Source organism: Panthera pardus, unplaced genomic scaffold (assembly GCF_024362965.1).
Source record: "Panthera pardus isolate Hobbes unplaced genomic scaffold, ASM2436296v1 HiC_scaffold_4, whole genome shotgun sequence".
Lineage (NCBI taxonomy): Eukaryota > Metazoa > Chordata > Mammalia > Carnivora > Felidae > Panthera > Panthera pardus.
This window is the reverse complement of record NW_026526969.1, coordinates 14,064,069-14,087,095: the sequence shown is the minus strand read 5'-3', so window position 1 is coordinate 14,087,095 and position 23,027 is coordinate 14,064,069. Positions and strand designations below refer to the sequence as shown.

Genomic DNA, 23,027 nt, shown 5'->3' with positions numbered 1-23,027 from the left:
AAGATCAGAACGACAACGTGAACTTCCAATGGTCTTGATCCTAGTTGGACACAGAATGAACTAAAACAATAAAGAATTTAAAAAGCAGGCCGTAGAGGCAAGAGAGTACAAAATGTAGGTTAATATCTATAAAGTGCACGGCAAATGAACGATCTTAAGGACTTGGGCTTGCAATAAAAGTACGTAAACAAAGACACTTCAAGTTTTTCTTTTTGTCCTTGAGAGAGAGAGAGCACACAAGCAGGGGACAGGGGTAGGAGGAGACAGAATTCCAAGCAGGCTCCAAGCCCAGAGTGGATCCTCACACGGGCTCGATCCCACACCCCTGGATCATGATCTGAGCTGAACCTGAGCCAAAATCAAGAGTCCGACACTCAACCGACTGAGCCATCCAGGCGCCCCTGAAGTTTCAACGAAAGTATTGTATGTGCTTACGTAAGTAGGCAAAAAATAAAAATAAGTCCCCTTTAAAGAGAACGATTTGCTACATTTTTGTAAATGTAATCACGTCCCCCCGCCCCCACAATTTATTTTTGACGCTCACGATCTGGACCTTGAAGAAGAACAGCTCACCCCCTTCTTCGGTTCAACACATCACAACCACGTTCCCACATCTCGAACACATCATTTTCAGTATCAGCAGTACCTTGGAAACACTGCCAGACCTGGTCACTCCTCACCGTCTCTGCTCCTGATGCCCTGACCTCCGACAGAGGCGACAGCCGGTAACCCTTGAACGTCCAACGCCGATCGTGTCCCTCGTCTGGGGAAACCCGCACACGCAGCCCGTGTCACTCAGACATAAAGCCAGGTTCCCTCCGATGGCCTGTAAGGCCCCAGTGCATCGGCACCCCTCCTCGGCCCGCCTTCCCCTTTCTGGAGGGGCGGGGCTCTTCCTGGTTCCAAGCCCCCTCCCCCCCCCCACCAGTTTCCAGGCTCCAGTCCCCCGGTACTTTCTCTGCGGGAAGCGCCCTCCCCGTGTCCCCTGCCCCACCAGTGTCACCTCTGACAGCAGGCTCTCTGGGCCCTCTCCTCCCCCCCCCCCCCCCCCGCTCACTTTTTCCCATGGCACCTCACACCTTCTAACATTCTAGACGAGTGAACATTTATTACATTGGTCGCCTATTTCCCACACTAGCGTATAGGCTTTAGAGAACGGGGCTCCCCGCCCCCCCCGTCACACACACACTGATGCATCCCAAGCACCCAACACATAAGAGGCGTTCAGTAAACATGAGGTAAGTGACTTCTCAGCGGCCTCGCGGTGCCCGCCACACGCCATCATTTAACGGAGTACCCCCACGGCTGGCGGATAGGAGGTCCAGGGCTGTTCGCATCGTGAGTCACACTGCGGAGCACGTCCGCGCCATCCAAGCGTGCCGAGGACCAGCAGCAGCCGGGACCTAGAAACGCTGAGTCCCAGGCGCTCTCCCTCCCGGCCTACGGAGTCAGAGTCTGTGTGCTCACAAGACGACGGTGGTTCCAGGCCCACGTGGGGCCCCGGACCCGGGGAGGCGGAAGCGGCCAGGGCACAGCCCTGGGGGAGCCTCCTGTCTCAGGTCACAACACGGGACGCCCTGGCCCTGGGTGGCGGACAAGCCCTCGTGAGCGTTTACTCGTGGAACCGCACTCAGAAGAGAGGTTACGCGGGCGTGCACCCTAAAACAACCCGCTTACCGACAGGAAGCCAACAGCACGCTCAGACGAGGGGTTAACGACGAAGGTGAGAGGGGCGCTGGAAATGCACGTGGGGGGAACCGACGCCCTGATCTCGTGTCCTTCCCTCCCCACCCGTCCTCTGCAGCCACGTCACCGTAAACCACCGTCTCGGCTCGAGATGTCACGGACCACCGGGCGGTCCGCGCGAGGACGGCTCCTGGCCCGCCAGCCGCCAGGGCAGAGGGGCCGAGAGAGGCCGGCTCACCTGAACTCCCACCGCGGTCCGGAGGGGGCTTTTCCCTTGCCCGCAACGGGTGCGTTCTCATTTGACACGGGAAAGCCGAGCCGCCACGGGGGAAGGAAAGCGTGGCGTAAAGAAGGCACCGGAGGGCCGGGAGCCCACCCTGGCCGTCGGTCCCGGTGGGAGTTCCTGGGTCTAAAGGGCGACTTCTCAAGCGGAATCACAGCCGATACCGATGTTTGGGGAAGCTCGCGACGCTCACGTGAAGGACGCGCAAAGAACAGGTCAACGAGGGCGGGCACAACGGCTGCGGTGGCGATGCGGGCGCACCGCCATCGAGGCGGCGGGGAGGAGCAGGCCCGCGAAGGATTCTCATCCGGTGTTTACATTCGCAACGTTCTCTTTACAAATAACAGCGACCCTGTAGCGTCTCCTCCCGTTTCCGACTCTTTGGCACCCGAATGGCAAAAATGGCCGTCGGTTCTCAATGACGTATATGGCGACGGCTGTGAAAGTCCGGAGAGCGCGCACGTGGGGTTGAATAAACACGGGTGAAAGTCGAGAAGCTACAAGAAGAGTCTCGAAAGCAGAGCGAAACAAGTCAACACGCGAGAAGACCCTCAAGGCCGCCGAGAGACGCCAGTGACGACCAGGACGGCCGTAACGCAGAAGGCGGACAACGGCGAGCGTCGGCAGGACGTGGACACCCTGCAGCCTTCGTGCCCGCCGGTGGGAACGGAGAACGGTGCAGCCGCTGGGGAAGACGGTCCGGCGGTCCCCGCGAGGGCTCGGCACCTGAGCTCCCGCGACTCCGCGCCTCGCGGTCTACCTCAGGCCAAAAGTCACTCACACGAAACCCGTGTCCGCACGTGAACGTCCACGGCAGCGGCATCACGGGAGCCAAAAGCGGGGAAGGACCCAAACGGCCACCGGCCGGTCAACGCACGAGCCGAACGCGTCCGCTCACACGAGTGCCGGGCCGGGCCGCGCAACGGTGTGGATGGACCCACAACGTCACGCTCAACGGGACGACAAGGAGTCAGAGACCGGGAGGAAAATCACCACAACACACCTCCGGTGACGGTCTGGTATTCAAAACACACAAAGAGCTCTTAGGTTTTTTATAAAATTAAACTCCTACCGGCAACTGCACCCCTTGGCATTCGTGCAAATGAGTCGAAAGCTTTTATCTACACAAAAACCTGCAGTCAAGTGTTTACAGCAGCTCCATTCATAAGCGCCAGAACCTGGAAGCAACAAGGACATCCTCCAACAGGTAAAAGGATAAACATACCGTGGTCCACCCAGACACTGGAATATTATTCGGCACTAAAGAGAAAGGAGCTCTCAAGCCATGACAAGACGTGGGGGAACATTAAATGTATGTTGCTAAGTGACAGAAGCCAACCTAAAAAGGCTTCGTGATATAGGATTCCCAGTACCTGATTTTCCGGAAAAGGCAAACTATGGAGACAGTGAAATATCAGTGGGGGCGCCTGGGTGGCTCAGTCAGTGAAGTGTCCAACTCTTGATTTTGGCTCAGGTCATGATCTCACGGTTCGTGGGATCAAGCCCCATGTCGGGCTCTGTACTGACAATGTGGAGCCGGCTAGGGACACTCTTTCCCTCTCCCTCTGCCCCTCCCCTGCTCCTGCGTTCTTTATCTGCCTCTCTTTCTGGAGGAGGAAGAGGAAGAAGGACCAGTGGTAATCAAGGGTTGGAAGAAAAGGAGTGAGGGACAGATAGTTAGGACTCAGGGGGTTTTTAGGGTAGTCAGACTATTCTGTGGGATTCTGTAATGGTGGATACATTTCTCAAAACCCATAAAACTACACCATCAGGAGTGAGCCCGAGTCTGGGCCGCCTGGGGGGCTCAGTCGGTTGAGCGTCCGACTTCGGCTCAGGTCATGATCTCACAGCTTGTGAGTTGGGGCCCTGCGTCGGGCTCTGTGCCGACAGCTCGGAGCCTGGAGCCTGGAGCCTGCTTCGGATTCTGTGTCTCCCTCTCTCTCTGTCCCGAACCCACTCTCATTCTGTCTCTGTCTCTCTCAAAAATAAATAAATGTTAAAAAAAAAAAAAATTTAAAAGAGTGAGCCCCAGTGTAAAGTATGGACTTCAGTTAATAATAATGTATCGATACAGGCTCACCGGTAATAACAAAATACCATTAGATGCAAGATGCTGGCGGCAGGGAGACTCTGAGGGGGGGAGGGAGGGGGCGTACGGGAAGTCTGTACCTTCCACTCCATTCTGGAAACCTAAAACTGTTCTTAAAAAACAAAGCTTATTAACTTAAAAAAAAAAAGTGTTGAGTGAAAAAAGCTAGACGTAAAAGTTACACATTTATAGGAAATACCCAGGTAGATTCACAGAGACAGAGGACAGATTAGCGGAGAGACTGCTTAAGGAGTCTGGGTTTCCCTTTGGGGGGTGGAAGCGTTCTGGAACTAGACAGAGAGGACGGTTTCACAACACCGTGAGTGTACGAAATGCCACTGAACTGTTCACCTCAAAATGGCTGATTTTATGTTAAGTGAATTTGACCTCAATTATGAAAAAAGCAGAGGAAAAATAAAAAGGTCACATTGAAGCAACTTCGGTCAACTTTTGACGTCCCACAGAAGTTCAAACGCTGTCGTCCTGATTTAAAGCACCCGAACAGAGAAAAGCCAGCAAACACTCCGTCAGAGGCCACCCGTGGAGCTACTGCAGAGCCAGGCGGTCAATGGCACGGGGAGACGAGGGCTCAGGATACGGACAGTCAACAGGACTCGCGACACGCTGGGTGGATCGGACGTGGGAAAAACAGGACTCAAAGATGATTAGGTTTCCAGACTGCACGCGCTGGCAGATGATGGGACCACTTTACGAGGCGGGGAGGACAGCGGACGAGGGGTCAGGGGTTCGGTCCCGTGCGTCATGTTCCAGATGCTCCTAGGAGGCACAGGTGGAGACGGCGAGGGGGCCGTGGTGTAAAAGAGTCCAGGAGCCACAAGGGTACAGTCAGGACCGAACGTGTAAACACGGAGACTACTGGAAGATGGGAGAGTGTCAGAGGACTAAGGACATCACCTTCTATCGTATCCCGGAAATACTACTTACCGGTTCGTTCAACTTCGTGCTCTTTTTGGCCAAGCAGAATTGAAACGCTGTTAGAGAGTTTAAAAGGTCCATCCCTGCCCTCTCGACCATTTGTCCTTGATGTCATAACCTGAAAGACTTTCCTCAGCCTGGGATCACAGAAGTACTCATCTACATCTTATTCTAGAATTCTGATCCACTTTTAGTATTTTTGTCTACACTCATATGGAAATCATTCCTGTATCAGAAAGGACTAACTCTATCGTTCTCCTCAACGATTAGCCACCTTCACAGCACCCTGTGTTCAACCATCCCTCGCTCCCCGCTGTTCTGAAAGCCTCCCTTCATGGTATCCCGACGGCCCAGGTACACGTGGGTCGGCCTGGGATCCCTGTCTGCCTCACCAAGCCACTGCCCGTTCCTGAGCCAGCGCGACCCTGCTCTAATGATGGCGACTTCACCACACTTTGGTAGAATATTGCGCAGGAAAATGGCCCCAAACACGCTGCCTTTCCCCCAGACTGTATTAGGTAAGACCACGCATTTATTCATCATGCAGATCTCAGTATCGTTCCGTCAAGCTCCAAGAATAATAAACTGGGGTCTGTTTGACTGGTATTATGTTCCATTCATAAACTGGCATTATTACACCATCAGCGATTCCTACTCACAAAAAATGATCAATTTTTCGCAGTCTTTTTATGTTCTGCACTCAAGTTTTACAGATCTCATCCTATAGGCTTCACTCAGTTCTTGCTTATTCCTGGTATGTTGTCCCACGGTGCGGTTACGAATGGGATGTTTTTCTATTACACGAAAGTGCATACACACACGTGTTCAAACACACCCATTTACTTTGTAGCCAGCCATTTCTGGAGCTGTGTTTCATTCCAACGACACTTTGGATGATACCTACCACTTATGATGTTAATTTTGTCCCTTCCTTTCTAGCAGATACACCTAATTTCTTTTTTCTTTTACCTGACTAGAATCTCCACAACATCACTGAATTAGATTGGCACCTGGCATCCTTGACTTTTCCAGTCTCGAAGAAGGTCTCTGTGCAAGGGACAGTCCCTCCTCAAGACAACACACCTGCAGCCTCTCTGACCCTAACCCTATCTGTCATTCTGTTATCGAGTACTCAATGGTTTGCTCTCGGATCACGTTGTTTATATAAAATAAGTCAGATGATGGATCAGCGCCAAAACTATTTGGGGAAAAAAGCCATAACCGAGGAAACAATCACCTGAGTACTAATTATGGAAACAATACAAAAGAAAACAAGTACCCGTGTATATCGCCAATTACTCAAAAAAAAAAAAGTGGACGCAGTCTCTTTTAGAAGGCTCAAGACCTGTCTTTTAATCTACTTCAAAAACACTTACATTTAAAACTTATACCCAATACTTTTTAAGAGTATTACTGAGTCTGGGGCACCTGGGTGGCCCAGTCAGTAAAGTGTCCAACTTCGGCTCAGGTCATGACCGTGGTTTGTGGGTTCGAGCCCCGCCTCAGGCTCCATGATGACAGCCTGCTTCAGGTTCTGTGTCTCCCTCTCTCTCTCTGCCCCTCCCCTGCGCTCGCTCTCTCTCAAAAATAAACATTTAAAAATAAATACACATTAAAAAAAAGAATATTATTAACTTTAAGAACTAATGGAAGACTAGAAAAAGGCATTTACACCGTCAGAAGAATTTTACTTTGTACCAGATATAGGAAGGAAAGCTCAGGCCGCATGGTGGCTCTTTTCTTAAAGTTACCAAGAAATAAGGAACAAGACAAGTTTCCAATTAAAAAAAAAATGCTGAAGATGCTGTGGTCTCCTTGGTAAATATTTACACATTCTGAAAATATTCAAGATTACAAAAATTCTAAAGGGAAATTCAAACCACACATTAAGTCAAAACACCTGCAATTAAAAATGAAAACGTCCTTGTAACTGTCGAGAGCGGACAGAGAGAGGCAAGGGTTTAATCAAAACTGGATTGCTTAGTCATATAAATTATGTTCTTTAATTACACTATGTCAATAATATTGAATATATTCCTCAGGACTCATACTATAAAATTACTATTGCCAAGGCACTCTCTAAAGTAATGTTTTCTGTAGAAAACCTATTTTTTTAAATTTTTTTTAAATTTATTTTTGAGAGAGAGAGAGAATGAGAGTGAGCGAGCAGGGGAGGGGCAGAGAGAGAGGGAGAGAGAGAGTCCCAAGCAGGCTCTACACCGTCAGCGTGCAGCCTGACGTGGGGCTCGATCTCACAGACCATGAGATCGTGACCTGAGCTGAAACCAAGAGTCAGTAGCTTAACCGACTGAGCCACCAGGCGCCCTGGTAGAAAACCTATTTTAAAAAATAAATTCACAAATTCCTGCTTCTCAGGAGTCAACACTCGGCATTTTGCTAGTCCGCCAGTTTTCCTAAGAAAACTTTCCTTTCCTTTCACAAGGGCTCACAGTGCATCACTCCCGAGGAGGCCGTGTGTGCCCGGGGCGTGTGCCGTGTCCTCCGGGAGCTCCGGTCATGCTTGTGCTCACCGGGGACAACGGTTAACCCCGCCGATGCCACCCCTGAGGTCGCCAAACGGGGAGTGTGAGCCACCACTGGGAAGGCTGTCGCCAATTAGGCGCCACTCCCAGTTTTTAAAAAGTGGAGCCCGAGGACATCAACACAGCCCACCGTCACCCGCTCACACCGGGCAACGTCGTGCGTCCCAAGGGCCGGACGTCAGTCTCCTCCACCCAAGCGGAGCCCCCACCCTGCCTTTCGCCACTTACTGGGGCGCTGCCACAAGGACACACGAGCGCAGTACGCGAAAGGAGGCCTGGAGACTGCCGAGCCACGCGCAGGCAGACGTGGTCGTCGCTGGTTCGTGGTCCCGAGCGGGCAGCTGGGAGAACCTGGCCCCGGGTCCCCCCGCTCCTGCCACGTGCGGGCACCGGGTGAGACACCAGGAAGGAGAACAGAGCAGCTGCTCCTGTCCTGAGGACCTCAGCTTAGCAGGCGCCCAGAGAAACGGGCTTCCCTCTGCTCGGACAGATCCGTTTGCGGTGGACAGACCCACGCCTGGACGGCCCGTTCCCTGCCACGGAGCCTGAAGGGCTCACGGGGGACACGGAGCTGGGCCAGGCCACACAGCCTGCTCGCGGTCCGGCCAGGAACGGCTCACGGTCCGAGCGGGAGACAACACGGGCTCCGTCCCCGCTGCGGGCACAGGGGAGGCGTCAGTCGGGCCTCCTCGGCCGCGGCCGTCAGGTGTGTGTCCCCACACGGCGCTCCGCTGTCTCCCCGACTCTCTTCCCCAATGGGGGCACTCAGGGGCGAGGGGGACTGGGCCCGTCCCCGCGTCCCGATGGCGTCTCCGCCCGGGCCCTTCCTGGGCTGGACTTACTCAGGGGACCTCGAACAGTGAGTGACATTTCAGTGTCTCGCCGACTCTGAGGTCATCCTGTTTTTCTCACGCTACGGTTTCAGCAGACCCTTGGGTCTGGTTTTACAGAATATACGCTTTCACGGTGCACCTTCTCTTCCAGGCTCGGCTTTTCTTCCGCCCTGTGTGGGCTCCCCCGGCCCCTTTGGATACGGCGGGGAGAGCGGCCAAGCCGGGTCTCCACGTCTCCCACGGGCGGCTCTCTACCAACCCGATCTTCGCAGAAGCACTCTGGGTCAGCTTCCCTGACGGCATTTCTATCCCTCTGGTCCTCCCAGACCAGAGCCGAAGGCTGACGTGGCTGATCCAGGTCTAAGGGGATGAAGCCGAAACCCTGTCTGGGTCACAGCGGGCTTGCTTCTGAAATCCTACCAAACGTCCCCCCTTCGAGCTCACTACTCCGTCTGGTGAGCACTGGCTCAGCACGGATTCTGCCTTGGCCAAGGTCCCTCTGCTTCTGAGTGCTTTCCCTAACTTGTCCCAGGGCCGAAGTCGGGGGGACTAGTGGGGACGTTCAGGCCCGTGCCGACTCACCTGCTCCTCAATGTTACTGTTCGGAGGTGGGGCGGAGGCCAAGAGACACACTACACGGCCCTAGAATCATCTCTCTGCCTTTGGCCACAGTGTGTTTGAAATATTAGAACCATAATACAAAACTGCCGTTTTTGTGGGTCAAAAATCAGAATTTCATGCAGTTCAACTCCATGTGTAAGAATGCCTCTTTTTGTTCCTTGATTACTTCTGAACGTTTTCATACTCGTGTGTCGGATGATTTTTCAACACATACGCACAAATATGTAAACACACACACACACACACACACACACACACACACACACACACGAGCATCCCATCAGGTAATGAGCAGGTTGTGTGAACCTCGCATCCCAATGCACTGCCCCAGACGGGTCAGTCCTCTGCCCCGAACTCCGCACTCGCCTCCCAGCACCACCAGAGTTGTCTTGCTCAAGGAGGCCCTGCCGGACCTGCTCAGGTTCCCTCCTCCACCTGCCACCCGGCATTCCAACACAGCTCTCTTTCCGTTCCTTAAAAGCCAGCTTCTTTCAGCCTCACTGCTCCCGTGCTCTTAACCCCTCGGCCTGGCTCACCGCAGAAAGGGGGTTCCCGGCTTCGGGTTCGGTGTGCTCTCAGCCTCGGGCCACACAACACCCACCTCCAAGTTCAGGGATCGGGGGCTACAGGGACTAGCGTGTGGGGCCAATGGCAGCTCTGCCCAGAGGGAGGGGAGCCTCGTGTCTGGGGTTATTTCTGCAGTACGTACGTAATCTGCGGAATTAATAAAGAAGTCGAAAGCTATCACGGGGAGCTTCACGCAACAGGACGTCAAATGGGCCCAGGTGTTTCTGGGTTACCTGTAACAACTCAGTGTCGAAGAAGCATGTCCAGAGATGTGTGGGGCAGCCCCAGTGAGGGACACCGCGGGGACCTGAGGGGCAGGGACACTGGAGGACGTGAGGGGCGGCCCCGGTGAGGGACACCGCGGGGACGTGAGGGGCAGGGATACAGTGGGGACGTGAGGAGCAGCCCCGACGAGGGACACCGTGGGGACGTGAGGGGCTGGGACACTGGGGGGAAAGGAGGAACTTAGGGACTCCGGCGTTCTGTTGGACCCCTGATGTTCCCACAAACTGGTGAGCAGCTAGCATTCTTGATGGCTTCCTTCAGGGACAACTACATTTATTCCTAAAAGAGCGATCAGCTTGCTATTTCCGCTCGTCACAGAAAAAGTCCCAGACGGGGCTGAGACGTCACCAAGGGGCTTCTAGCTTCGCAGGTGGCCCCAGGCAAATTCACCCTCAGCGAGCCTCCACTTTTCTCCCTCTGCTTCAGAGTCTGCAATCAATGTGGAAATCACAACGGGAACCAGCTCGATAGACGGAGGTGAAGACACCGGCTTTCGTCCTAATAGACGCCAGATGGGAGAGCTGGTTTTAGACTTGCAGCCAGCGAGGTGTGGGTGTGCTCGCAGGCGTGGCTGGACAGACAGACACAGGCAGGATGAAACCGGAATGGCCACGCCCTGCGGGCAGGGGCTCCGGAGGAGGGAGGCCGGAGGGCCAGAGCCCGGCGCCTGCTTCCTTCTCGAAAGTCACCTGGCCAGCGGCTCGCTCCTCCTCCCCCCCCCCCCCCCCCCCCCCGCACGGGGGTGGGGTGGGGAGGGAAGGGAAGTTAAGAAAGTACTGGAGCTGAAGTCCCTCCCCAACAGAGTAAAGCCCCGAACCTATAGCCTCACAGGGTCACTGGGCCCGGAGCACCTGCCTTCCGCACAAACACCAAAGCGCCCCATGCAAAGGTTTTCTTCCTTCTCTGCAGCCGCGTCCTCGCGGCATCTCGCGCATCAACACACACTTGATAAGTGTTGGCTGACTCGGCTTCCCGAGAGGATCGCTTTTAATGAGACACCTGCTTTAACTAGGAGGTTCCAGGGGTGCCGGTTTGTTTAAGGACACAACCCGACTGCTTCGGAACCGAATCCACCATGTACCGACAAGACGGTCAACCGCCCGTCTCCCACGTCCCAATTGTGACGGCCAGCCTCGCGGGGGGCGTCTCCTCCTCTCCCACATCACTCCCCACTTAGACTTTCGCACCCACAGGCCTCTGATCCAGGCGTCAGAATCCTCGGGAAAACACTCGGGTGGCCCCAAAGATGCAGCCTTGGGCCGTCCCGGGGGTGCCAACGACCGCAGGGCAGAGCTGGCACCAGTGGGAAACACAGAAGAACCGTCGCGTGTGACAGAAATTCCCAAAGCAAACTCAGAAGCGGCCCCTCCCGTTCACCGAGCAGTTAAGGGAGCCGAGCAGTAAGGGGAGACTGAGTAATCGCTCCCTTCCCTTCCCCGTAAGTGTCCAGTCCTTCGCCGGGACGCCGTGTGACGTGTCCGCAGAGAGGAGAACGAATGCACTCCGCGTGCCACGGTGCTCCGCCAGCGACCGTGGGGCGTGCTCCTCCGGACCCTGAACTGCTGGCGTCTCAGCGGCGGGAGCACCCGTGCCCCAGGGGATTCACGTGTAACACGAGTCCAGGTGAATCTCACCGCACATCCCGAAGACGGTCCTGATGGCCCCTGCAGCGAGGCCGGGGCCCCCGCCCTCCTCTCCTGCCCGGTCCTCCCCGGTCCTTCCGGTCCCCACACGAGTCAAGCAGGCAGGCAAGCACCATAAAAGGACTCACCACCGTGCACACAGCACAGCAAAGGGACGGCTGTGAACCTCGGGAGCACGTCTTGCTGCGGCCCTGACACCTATCCTGGCCTTCCCCGGGTACAGCGGGGAGCCTCCTTCTGCCCCAGACGTGCACGCGAGGGCCGTGGGGCACCCACGCCATGTACCATCAGCAGAACATTCCAGCAAGGCAAGGACAATATTAATACTGCACAGGGCACAGATGCCGAGTCTGAGTGTTCTGTTCCCGTGGCTTAGTTTCTGCTCCACTCAGCTGAAGTAGTTACTGGAGTCCCTGAGGCCTGGGTTCACTGGCTTACACCAGTCAGTGTTCGTGAGCATCAGTCTTCACTGCTGACTCTTCACGTAACACGGCCGTCGGGCAAAGTTGGTGCCGTGGGCTTCAGGCCAGACGGGAAGACAGGCCCGAGTTCAGAGAGCGCTGCTGTCTGCTTGGCCTCTGCTTATGACAGCAGGGGTGGGGACGCTTTCTTGCCACACTCTCCAGCTCCTTTCCATCCACTCGCAGAGACGCCCAAGAGTCAACAACTGTTCCTTTTCTGTCCTACGGACGAAGCACCTTCCAGAGCACAAGTTCCCAAAGGACGCGGGCCACCGCGTCGGGACAGAGTTCTGGCCGGCCGACACACTCACACAACACAGAGGCTGTTCTCCTGCCGTGAACCAGTGTCCGGGACCCACGTGAACACGTACCCTGATGTCAGACGAACGTCCGAACGTACAAAAGAATCACTCAAGACAACTCATCACGTGGTCTGCGTTCCGCTCACCCTAAGGGCCACCGGGCGGCCGCTCCAGCCCACCGGACGGAAGGCACGGAGACTGCTGCTTTTGGTGAAATGCAAACAAACGAGAATAGTTAGAACCCAAAATCCCGCAGCCCGTCTTGAAGAGAGGGCGGGCGCGGCCCTTCGAGGGCTGACGCGGGTCTAGCGCCAGCTCCGCCACACGTCAGCGTCCTGTGCTCGCAGCTCGCCCTATGATCACATCTCTAGATAAGCCTCAAGTGTAAACCTTCAGTTCCAGTTACTACCGATGGGGTCCAGGTCCCCGCTCTCAACTACATAATAGCAGAGAAGAATTACCTACGGTCAACAAAACACGATCTAGCATCGAGCACGGCTGTATTACAAATCTCACGTGACAGATGACTTCGGGTCAAAACTGCTCCCCTAAAATCGGTTTGGTTAAAATGACCAAGCTGTCAACCTGAAAGGGGAGGGTAAGACCAATCGTCCACATGCTATGAATCCCCAATAAGGGCCAGAGGGGTCTCTGGATGGAAAAAGATGTCTTTGGTTTTTTTGCCCTTATCAAAGCAGTAACCATGCGTGTCCAGTGTAAAAGTAAATTTGTATAAATGCAATCAGCCAACGAGCCAGTAGAACCCGGACTGTTCTCCCAGACCTGGAAGTGCGTTTTCGCTCCTGTTCTCACGGAAACCCACAGTGGGGTCAAGCACAAACGGATTCTGAACCCAAGAAACAAAGACCCCGCAGCCCAGGAGTTTCCAAGTGCCTAAAAATACAGAAGAGCAGTAGAGGCTCCCTCAACGTCCTACTGGCCTTTGCAGAAGATAATGCCACAGCCAACGATCCTAAAAAAGATTTTAATTTACAAAAATTTAACGTAATTTTCGATATTCTACCACAAAATATCTTACCCTGCAGCCCACAGAGCATCCAGAGGCCCCCTTCGAGGCTCAGGACGGTGAGGGACTCCTTGAAGGGACTACATGTGCGCATATGAATTTTCTAGAGAGAAGGTCTGGGGTTTTCACATAAAGAACATCGTGACCAAGGTCTCTGGCAAGCCACTGCGTTACGTATGACCAGCTCCCTGCGCTAGAAAGTTCCGTCCAGCTCCTACTCTCCTTCTTAACACTCCAAACCACGAGAATTCTCTGTCCTAACTGGCAGACATGTGCCGCATGGAGATGGGCTCATCTGTATGTCCCTCTCCACCTGCTCGAACTCCAGGGCGCCCTCAGAGACCAGCTCAAATCACTCTTCCTCCAGAGGCTTTTCCAGACGCCTCAGCCAGAATCCACCTTTCCTACTCTCACTGAGCCACCTGCCGCCTTTTACGCTGGCATTCAGCACGGCGTGCGTTCAGACTCGATGTTAAAGGGTGCACCTGTCTCCCCAGCTGGTCGGAGCACCCGAAGGGTAGAGACGAGGCCGGATTCGTCATAACTGGCCCTTTCCCCACTGGCACCGAGCACACCAACGTGGGTGTATGGTCAAAAAGTGTGTGTGGAGTGTTTGTTTCAGTGACCACCAGTTCTAACAATCTCATTCTTCACAAGGTTTCTAAATCAGCCACACGACGACACTCTAGGAAGCCCCACCTCTGGGTGGTTAAATGCTACTCACGCAATTGTGTGAGTATTGGGATTTCTAGTTCACAAAACAAAGGCTAATGCACGTCAAGTGGCTTACGTTGTATTCACTTTTTTTTTTTTTTAAGTTTATTAACTTATTTTGAGGGGGGCAGGGAGGGGTAGAGAGAACCCCAAGCAGGCTCTGCACTGACAGCACAGGGCCCGACGACACAGGGCTCGAACTAGCAAACCAGGAGACCATGACCTGAGCAGAAATCAAGAGTCAGATATTTAACTGCGCCACCTGGGTGCCTCGCGTTGTATTAACTTCTAACTCGATGTGGGATTCAGTCGTCACAAGTCGCTCCTGAAAGCACAGATGAGGGGGGCTAGAGCCACTGGGAGAGAAGGCCAAGCTGGTCTGAAGCCTTCTCCACAAAGGCCCAGGCACCTGCCGTCACCGGAGGGGTTACTAACGAAGTTCTGAGGCAGCACATACACAAACTTTAGGGACAGCCCGCCCAGGAAGTGAGACACTAACATCTTTAAGATTATAAAGATAAAAAGAATGAATACGAAGTCTTACCGGGAATATTTACAGGAAGCCCAAGCAACTAACAGATTCAAATAATACACTGCAGAGGGTAGTGTGAGGGGATGAAGTTAAGGAAATGAGAGGCTCACATGCAGCCACAACTGTGATCATGAAGGAGGAGGCCTGGACCTGGAGTCAGAAGACCAGGATGACAGAAACTTCTGGTTCCACAGATGCAGTAGCCCCATTCCTCCCGGGTCCCCTCCTTACAACGAAGGACACTCAGGACGGAACACAGCGAGCACGCGCTGGAAAGCCGGCGGAGACAAGGCGGCAGGCGGCCCGGGACTTCGGGCCCGAGGAGCCACTTGGCAGGGAGCTCGCCAGGTGTCCTTGCCGCCTACCTGTCTGGGACAGGGTGCTGCACAGCCTCCAAGCTCGAGCAGCCAAATGGCACAGATGGAAACAGCTCCCAGAAAAGCTGTTCCTCCCGGCAGAAGGCCTGGGAAAAGGGTGGTCCCACAACAGAAAATCCGCATCTGTCACCCCCTGGGTTTCAGCAGGCTCATCTCCCGCTTCCCTGTGGGGCCCTGCACAACCAGGGAGCAGCTTCCAAGTGGCCAAGCAAGATCTCCTCTCCTGTCCCCTGCCTAGAGATGCAGGACGTGCTCAACTCCCCGACCAGGGCGGCGTCAGTGGGGCGCTGAGCCTCTACCCCGACCCAGGCACAGGCGGGCAGGAAAAGGAGGGGGGAGGCTGGGCGGGTCACCACTCCGCTGCTCCTAATACTCCCGGTATCAGCCAGGCCAGGAGTAGCTGATGTCACATCCCACTCAACAAGGCAACAGAGGCTCAGGGACCCGGAGGTCAGCAGTTAAGAGCCAAGTGACACTCCTATCACCAGAGTCTCAGAAGGAAGGGACAAAGAGTGGGGCCGAAAAAGTATTTTTAGAAATAATGGCTGGAAACCTCCCAAGTTTGGCGAAAGACACAAACGCACAGATTCAGGAAGCCGAGCAAACCCTAAATATAATAAGTCAAAAGAACCTATGTCAAGACAAATCATAGTTCAACTCTGGAAACTGAGACAGATGAGCAATCTTAAAAGCAACCGGAGACATAGGACACCTTTACTTAGAAAGAGCAATTCGAGGGGCAGCAGATTTCTCATCTGCAACAGGGGAGGCCAGAAGAGTAAGGCACCTTTTTCAAGTACTAAAAGAATGTGTCAACTGTGAATTCCATAGCTGGCACCGAGATCTCAAGGACGAAGGGGGAATAGAGACATTCTCGGATGCAGGAGACCTGAATTTGTTGTCCACTAGCCCACCCTTAAGAATGGCTAAAGGAAGTTTTCCAAACACAAAGCTCAGAACTGCAGGAAGAAAAGACCATCAGAGTAGGTAAAAATAGGGGTGAATCTAACAAACCATCCCACTTTTCACAAGTTTCTTAAATCTTATTTGATGACTGACAGAAAGCCCTGTGATGTGGTGCTCCAAGTATAACAAGACTTAAAACGTTGATATTTAAAAAGTGAGGAGGGTAAAGGGATCTAGAGTAAAGGTCCCACACTTCACCGACGGTTGTAAAACACGGATGCTGGCACCCTAAGCTATGCACGTACACGGTAAGCCCAAGCAACCAACAAGAAAGCAAACAAAGCTTTAATTGATATATAATTACCAAATGATCAAGATGGAATCCTAAAACATGTTTAACCCACAGGAAAATAAAAAACAGAAACAAACAAAAAATTAACAAAATGGGAGGCTTATGCTTTAACAGATTAATCACTTTACCTTAAATGTAAATGGCCAAAATACACAAATTAACAAAGATGGACAGAGTGAAGATAATAGGACGTAACAATATTCTGTCTATAAGATACTCACTTCGAAACAACAATGTGGGTAGGTCAAAGGGATGGAAAAAAATACAGCAGGAAAGCATTCATTAAAAAAAAAAAAAGAGTCGCTATATTAAAATATCTGATAAGGTAGGGCAGAGGAAATTACTAGAGACAAAGAGGGAGATTACATAATGACAAAAGGATCAATCCACCAGGAAGTCCTAATAATCCTAAATGTTTATACACCACACAACAGTCTCAAAACGCATGAAGCAAAAACTGAGAGCTAAAGGAGAAATATCCACAATTGTATTTGGGAGACTTTCACACCTCCCTTTCAGGAACCGACAGAAAGAGTGAACAATCAGCAAGGATACAGAACGTGACACCCCCATCAACGGCACTACCTAACGGACATAAGTAGAAAACTCCACCCAACAAGACATATGCATTTTTTTTCAAGTGTCCATGAACATTCACCAACAAAGGCCGCCCACAGAATATATACCATGATAGACCATATACTGGGTCATAAAACAAACCTTAAATATTTCAAAGAATTGAAATCATACCAAGTATGTTCTCTGACCGTAATAAACTCATAGAAATCAATAAGGATAACAGGAAAAACTCTAAACTCCTAGATTCTACAATAACGCTTCTAAATAATCTGTGGGTCAAAGAATCTGAAAAAGAAATACACACATGAACATGAACAAAAGTTCTAACACAACATATCAAAACATGTGAACACAGCTAAAGCAGTGCTGAGTGGGAAATCTATGGCACATATGAGAAACGAGGAAAGGTCCCAAATAAATATCCAAATCTCTACCTCAAAAAACAAAGAAAAAAAAAAAAGAGCAAATAAACCCGAAGGAAGTAGAAGGAAATAAGGAGAGAAATACAGGATATTGAAAACAGGAAAGCCATAAAGAAAAGTTAATGAAATAAAAAGCTGGTTCTTCAGGGGAAAAAAAAAAAATCATTAAAAGTGATAAGCCTCTAAGAAGACTGACAAAAATAAAAGACAGAAATCACCAACACCAGAAAAGAAACACAAGACAGGCCTCTCACCATTCTCATTCAACAAAATACTGGGAGTTCTAGCCACTGCAGTAAGGCCAAGAAAAAGAAAGAAAGCATAGCTATTGGGAAAGAAGAAATAAAGCTGTTCATTTGCAGATAACAGGATGATCCACAGAGAAAATCCCAAGGAATCTATAGAAAAGCCCTTAGAACGATTGAGTATATTCGCTAAGCTCATAGGACACAAAATCAAGACACAAATATCAATTGCATTGCTGTATAAGAACAAAGAGCATGTGGAAACTGACAATAAAAGCACTGTATCATTTCCAGTTGCTCTAAGGAAAACAAGATACTTAATACACACTTAAAACACATACCAGATCTGCATGCTAATAATCGCAAAATGCTAATAAAGAAAATCAAAGGCTGGGGGCACCTGGGTGGCTTGGCTGGTTGATCGTCCGACTTCGGCTCAGGTCATGATCTCACGGTCTGTGAGTTTGAGCCCCGCGTTGGGCTCTGTGCTGACAGCTCAGAGCCTGGAGCCTGCTTCGGATTCTGTGTCTCCCTCTCTATCTGCCCCTCCCCTGCTCATGCTCTGTCTCTGTCTCAAGAATAAATAAACATTAAAAAAAATTTTTTTTTAAATAAAAAAAATAAGAAATCAAAGGCTGAAAAAAAGACATACCATGTTCATGGACTGGAAGACTCAACATAGTTGAGAGGTCAATTCTCCCCCAAATGATCTATAGGTTTGATGCAATTGCTATCAAAATCCCAGCAAGATTTTTTTTTATAGACACAGACGAGCGTATTCTAAGACACATCTAGAAAGCCGCAGGCCCTTCAATACCTAAAACAATCTTCAAAAAGGGAAATGAAGTGGGAGAAACCACTCTATCTGATGTTAAGGTCTTCCGCATAGGTATAGTAATCAACAGAGCGTGATAACGGCAGAAGGAGAGACATACAGATCAGTGGAACAGAATAGAGAACTCAGAACTAGGTCCACACAAATATGCCCAACTGGTTTCTGACGAAATTGCAAAAGCAATTCAAAGGAAGGACAGTCTTGTCACCAGATGGTGTTGGAACGATTAAGCATTCAAAGCAAAAAAAACAACAAAAAACAAAAAACTTCCATCCAAAACTCACACATTTTCATGGGATAATTAACTCAAAATGGATCAGGGACTCAAATGTAGAATGTAAAACTACCAAAATTTACGGGAAAAAAATGGATTGGGATCTGGAGCTAGGCAAAGAGTTCATAGCTTTGGTACCCAAAGTGTTACCTATAAAGGGAAAAACTGATAAGCTTGCTTCATCAGAAAAAGTTCTGCTCTATGAAAGCCCTTGTTAAGAGGATGAAAAGCAAAGCTACAGACGGGGAGGAAACAGTTGCAAACCATAAAACGTGGCAAACGACCAGTATCTAGAATGCATAAAAAAACTCTCCAAGCATTCACTAGCAATAAACCACAATAAATAACAAACCATAAAAACAAGCAACCTCTAGAAATAGAAAATAGGTAAAAAAAAAACACCAAGAGGCACCACACCAAAGAGGATATAGGGGCGGCAAATAAACACGTGAAAAGATGTTCTACACCATGAGCTATTAGGGAAAGGAAAATTAAGACAGCGAGGAGACAGCTCTTGCCCACCTATCAGGATGGCTGACACAGCAAAAGGACATCAGATGCTGGCGAGGATACGGAGAACCCGGGTCACGCAGACACCGCCGGTGGGAATGCGAAAGGGGACAGGCGCTCCGACAAGTTTGCCGTTTCTTATCACGTTAACCACACCATTGCCACACGACCGAGCAACTGGGCTCCTGGGCACTTATCCCAGACACGTGAAGATGTGCGTACAAACGTGTACGTGAACGTGCAGAGCACATTTCCTCACAACAGGCAGAGAACTGGAACCCAGAGGCCTTCGACAGGTGAACGGTTACGTGGTGGCCTGTGGTAAATCCACACCGCGGATCCTACCCGGCAAACGGAAGGCGCAAACTATTTCCAACACGCACAACTTGGGTGATTCTCCAGGGAATGAGGTGGAATGATAAAAAGAGGTCATGTTCCGCATGGCTCCGTTGGTACAATATTCTCGAAAGAGTAAAACTTGTAGAATTGGAGAAATGATCAGTTCTTGCCAGGGTCAGGGAGGGGCGGGAGGGAGCGGCCAGGAAAGGCGACCTAAGGGACCCTTGACGGTGACGGGAATATTCTGTATCTTGACTTGCGTGGCGTCGGTATCCTGGTCGTGACGCTGCATCACAGTTTTGCAAGATGTCATCACAGAAGGTAACAGGATAGAGGGTACGTGGGCCCTCCATATTATTTCTCACAACAGGATGGGACTCCACAATTATCCCCAAAGTTAAAGTTAAAAAAACAAAAATTTGTTCCCAGCTCTGCCACCTGCTACGTAGGTAGCTGACCTTGAACAGACTCTGAACTCCCTGTCCTCAGTGTTCTCACGGCTAAATGGGACAATACCTCCTGAAACATGAGAAAAACTAAATGCCACTTATGAAGGATGTGGCAACGCGCACGGCACACAGTACTTCAACAAGAGCCTGTGAACGCTGAATCTCCGCGTAGACACAAGAAGTATTCTAAATCGTACCATTCAAATGCCCACTACTGCAGCCGCTGCAGAGCAATTAATTTGAAAGGTCTCCTCCCAAAGTGATCAGTCTAAACATGGCGTGGGGGGGAGGGGGGGGTGGGGAAGAATTTGTGGTTTTAAACTGAAAAAAGAGGGGGCGCCTGGGTGGCTCAGTCGGTTAAGCGGCCGACTTCAGCTCAGGTCACGATCTCACGGTCCGTGAGTTCGAGCCCCGCGTCGGGCTCTGGGCTGATGGCTCAGAGCCTGGAGCCTGTTTCCGGTTCTGTGTCTCCCTCTCTCTCTGCCCCTCCCCCGTTCATGCTCTGTTTCTCTCTGTCCCAAAAATAAATAAACGTTAAAAAAATTTTTTTTTTCAAAAAAAAAAAAAAAAAAAAAAACCTTAAAAAAGAATTCCTAACTAGCCACTGAACTAGTCACAGACAAAGTGAGTTTAAAATGGAGTTACGGTGAGTTAAAAGCTGGGAAGGAAAAGAGGAGACCGGCTAACAAACCTAATATTTCTGTTGATCAGGAAGTCAGTAGAGGTTAACGTTTGCGTGCACTGGGAGAAGGTTAGGAATGAGTTTCCTAAAACGCACTCAGCACAGTCATTTAAGACTCTACGTTGCTCAACATTTTGTCTACCTCCCGAGTTAAAAGTGGGAGAAAGTCAGTCAAATCCTTGTGATCCTTTCTACACCTGCCGGGCGTGGAGGTTCGGAAAAGCAGCCGAAACGCAATCTGGCTCCGAGATAGAGGAAGACAATGAAATGCACTTTACCCCAGAAGATGAGGGGAATTTTAAACACACAGTGTATCCCCGGGAATCACACTGGGCTCCTGGCCTTTAACGTTGGTGAAGACTGCCCAGAGCAGACCCACAGAGGCTTTTGAAAGAGGTGAAAAGGAAGGAGTGTTTTGTCATTCAAATGATTCTCTTCCCGTCATTCCCCTCAAGATCCTAAAAGAGCTTTTTCTACTAAAATGAGAGATTTTCATAACAAATACAGAAAGCGGGGATACCAGGCCGGGCCTGGAGGCTTAGACGCGGGGTTTCGGCTTCCAGGGGGTGGACTCACTTACCCCCCCGGGCCTGGAACTTCTTCCTCGTGGGTGAAGTGAGAGGCACCGGATGGGTTTCTACAGCCCTCTGCTACGTTTAAAGTCCCTGGGGGCACCGTAAACTCTCGTGTCCAGACAGCCGTCTGGTAGGACAAACTCTCCTCTGCTTGAGACATACCTGCTTTCCCCACAATGAGCCTGGGAAGGAGTAGGTGAGAGGGCAGTGAGAGGGGGTAGCGATCCAGTAAAAACGAGCACATAAAAAATCATAAACAAAGCTCCCAAATGACTCTAAGGGCAGGAGAGAATCTACGCTGGGCTGCTCGCGGTCCGTTTTCTCCAGATTTCCTTTCCGGGGAGCCCTTCAGCACAGACTCCCAGCAGAGAGAGACCAGAATCCAGACTTGGTCAACCCCACAGCTTTTTTGTTTTGTTTTGTTTTCCCCAAAACCGCCAAGGATAAGACGAGCAGGGAATAGGAGAGCCAGTCGATTGTGCACAGCACGCAGGACATCCACTAAAGGGTGCAGAGCAAGGAATTCCCTTGCACCGTCACGCGCGCACACACACAACGGCGACGGGGCAACGCGGGGGGCTGTGAGCACAGGCTGGGTTATCCGAGGGTGTCAAGCAAGCAGTTACTGATTCGCGGCTTCGGTAGGCGGACCGCGGTGGTTTCTAAAGCGAGGCCTTCTCTTTCAGCGACAAACGCTAAGACCCTTCCTAACGAAGTTCTCCGCGGTCTGGGGTTGGCTTCCAGCCCCAGGGCAGGCGTGTGGGTGACCCGAGCGCTGAGGCTGGGGGAGGGGGCGTGGGTACGCGCACTTCGCTCTACTCCCTGCACGTTGTGCGGGCGGCAAGTTCTCAGTTCCCAAGCGGAGCCGTGCGGCCGGCCTCCTCTCCGGTCTACACCGCTCTCCGGCACTTACGGGGAGGGCAGGGCGAGGACGGCTCCCTGACCCCGGGAGGCCGGCTGTGGGAAGCGCGCAGAAGCCGTCCTGTAAGGGCGCGTCCCCGGCGCGGCGTCCAGGAGGGGCCCGCCCACCGTCCCCATCCCCCGAAGTTGGCCAGCTTTTCCGCGTCTCGGCCCCCAGCCCCCACCCCCCGCAAGACGGGCAGGGGCGCAGGCCATGATCGCGCCCCGGCGCCGAAGGGGTGAGCATCCCCGGCCGGACACCCTCCCCGCCCAAAGCCGGGGTCAAGCGGCCCGCACCTGGCCGCACCTGCGCGCACCTGGGCGCAGGTGCGCGGGCGGGGACGCCGAGGCGCGCGCACCTTGAGGATGTTGTCGAAGATGGTGTCGCGGAACTCGAGCAGCGCCTTCTGGTCGAACTCGCGGCCGTGGATGATGCGCATCTGCTTGAGGAAGGTGGACTTGCCGCTCTCGCCCGCGCCCAGCAGCAGGATCTTGACGAGGCGCCGCACGGCGCGCCGCTCGCGGGCCAGCCCCGCGTCGATGTCCCGGCTGCGCCGCCGCGCCTCGCGCTCCGCGTCGCGGGCCCCGCTGCCGCCCGCCCTGCGCTCGCGGGCCCCGCCGGCCTCGGCCGGCAGCAGGCAGCGGCTGAGGGTCCGCACCACGCCGGACATGGCCGCTCAGGCCATGGACCCCGCCGCGGGCGAGGCGAGCCCCGCGCGGCAGCCGGCCGCTCCCTCAGGCCGCGTCCGTCCGTCCGCCGCCGCCGCCGCCGCCCCGAGGCCCGCTCTCGCCCGCCGCTCGGCCCCGGCGGAGGGGCGGGGCGGCGCGGCCGGGGCCCGGCGATTGGGCCGGCCGCCGTCCATCCGGACGAACGCGCCCTCCGATTGGGCCGTGTGGCGCCGGGAGGCGGCCGTCCCTCTGGCCCTCGGGGCGGGGTCGGCGCCGAAAGAGGCGGGATCTTTGGGGTGGGGGCGCTTCTCATTGGGCATCTGGGATGAGGTTCTTTCTTTCAGAATGAAAGGGAGGCGGGGCTGCCGGGGAGGCGGAGCGGCCGTCCGCC

At 52.6% G+C, this 23,027-nt stretch overlaps 1 protein-coding gene across 2 annotated transcripts in view; it reads right to left on the bottom strand.

Annotated features, from left to right (window-relative positions):
- Positions 1 to 22,760, bottom strand: part of GNA12 (G protein subunit alpha 12) — a 110,913-nt gene extending 88,153 nt beyond the window's left edge. For both annotated transcript variants that reach the window (XM_019422507.2, XM_053894182.1), the window contains exon 1: positions 22,327 to 22,760. In XM_019422507.2, the coding sequence (XP_019278052.1) occupies positions 22,327 to 22,638 (312 nt within the window). In that variant the 5' untranslated portion in view covers positions 22,639 to 22,760. The remainder of the gene's footprint in view (positions 1 to 22,326) is intronic.
- Positions 22,761 to 23,027: the final 267 nt, after the last annotated feature.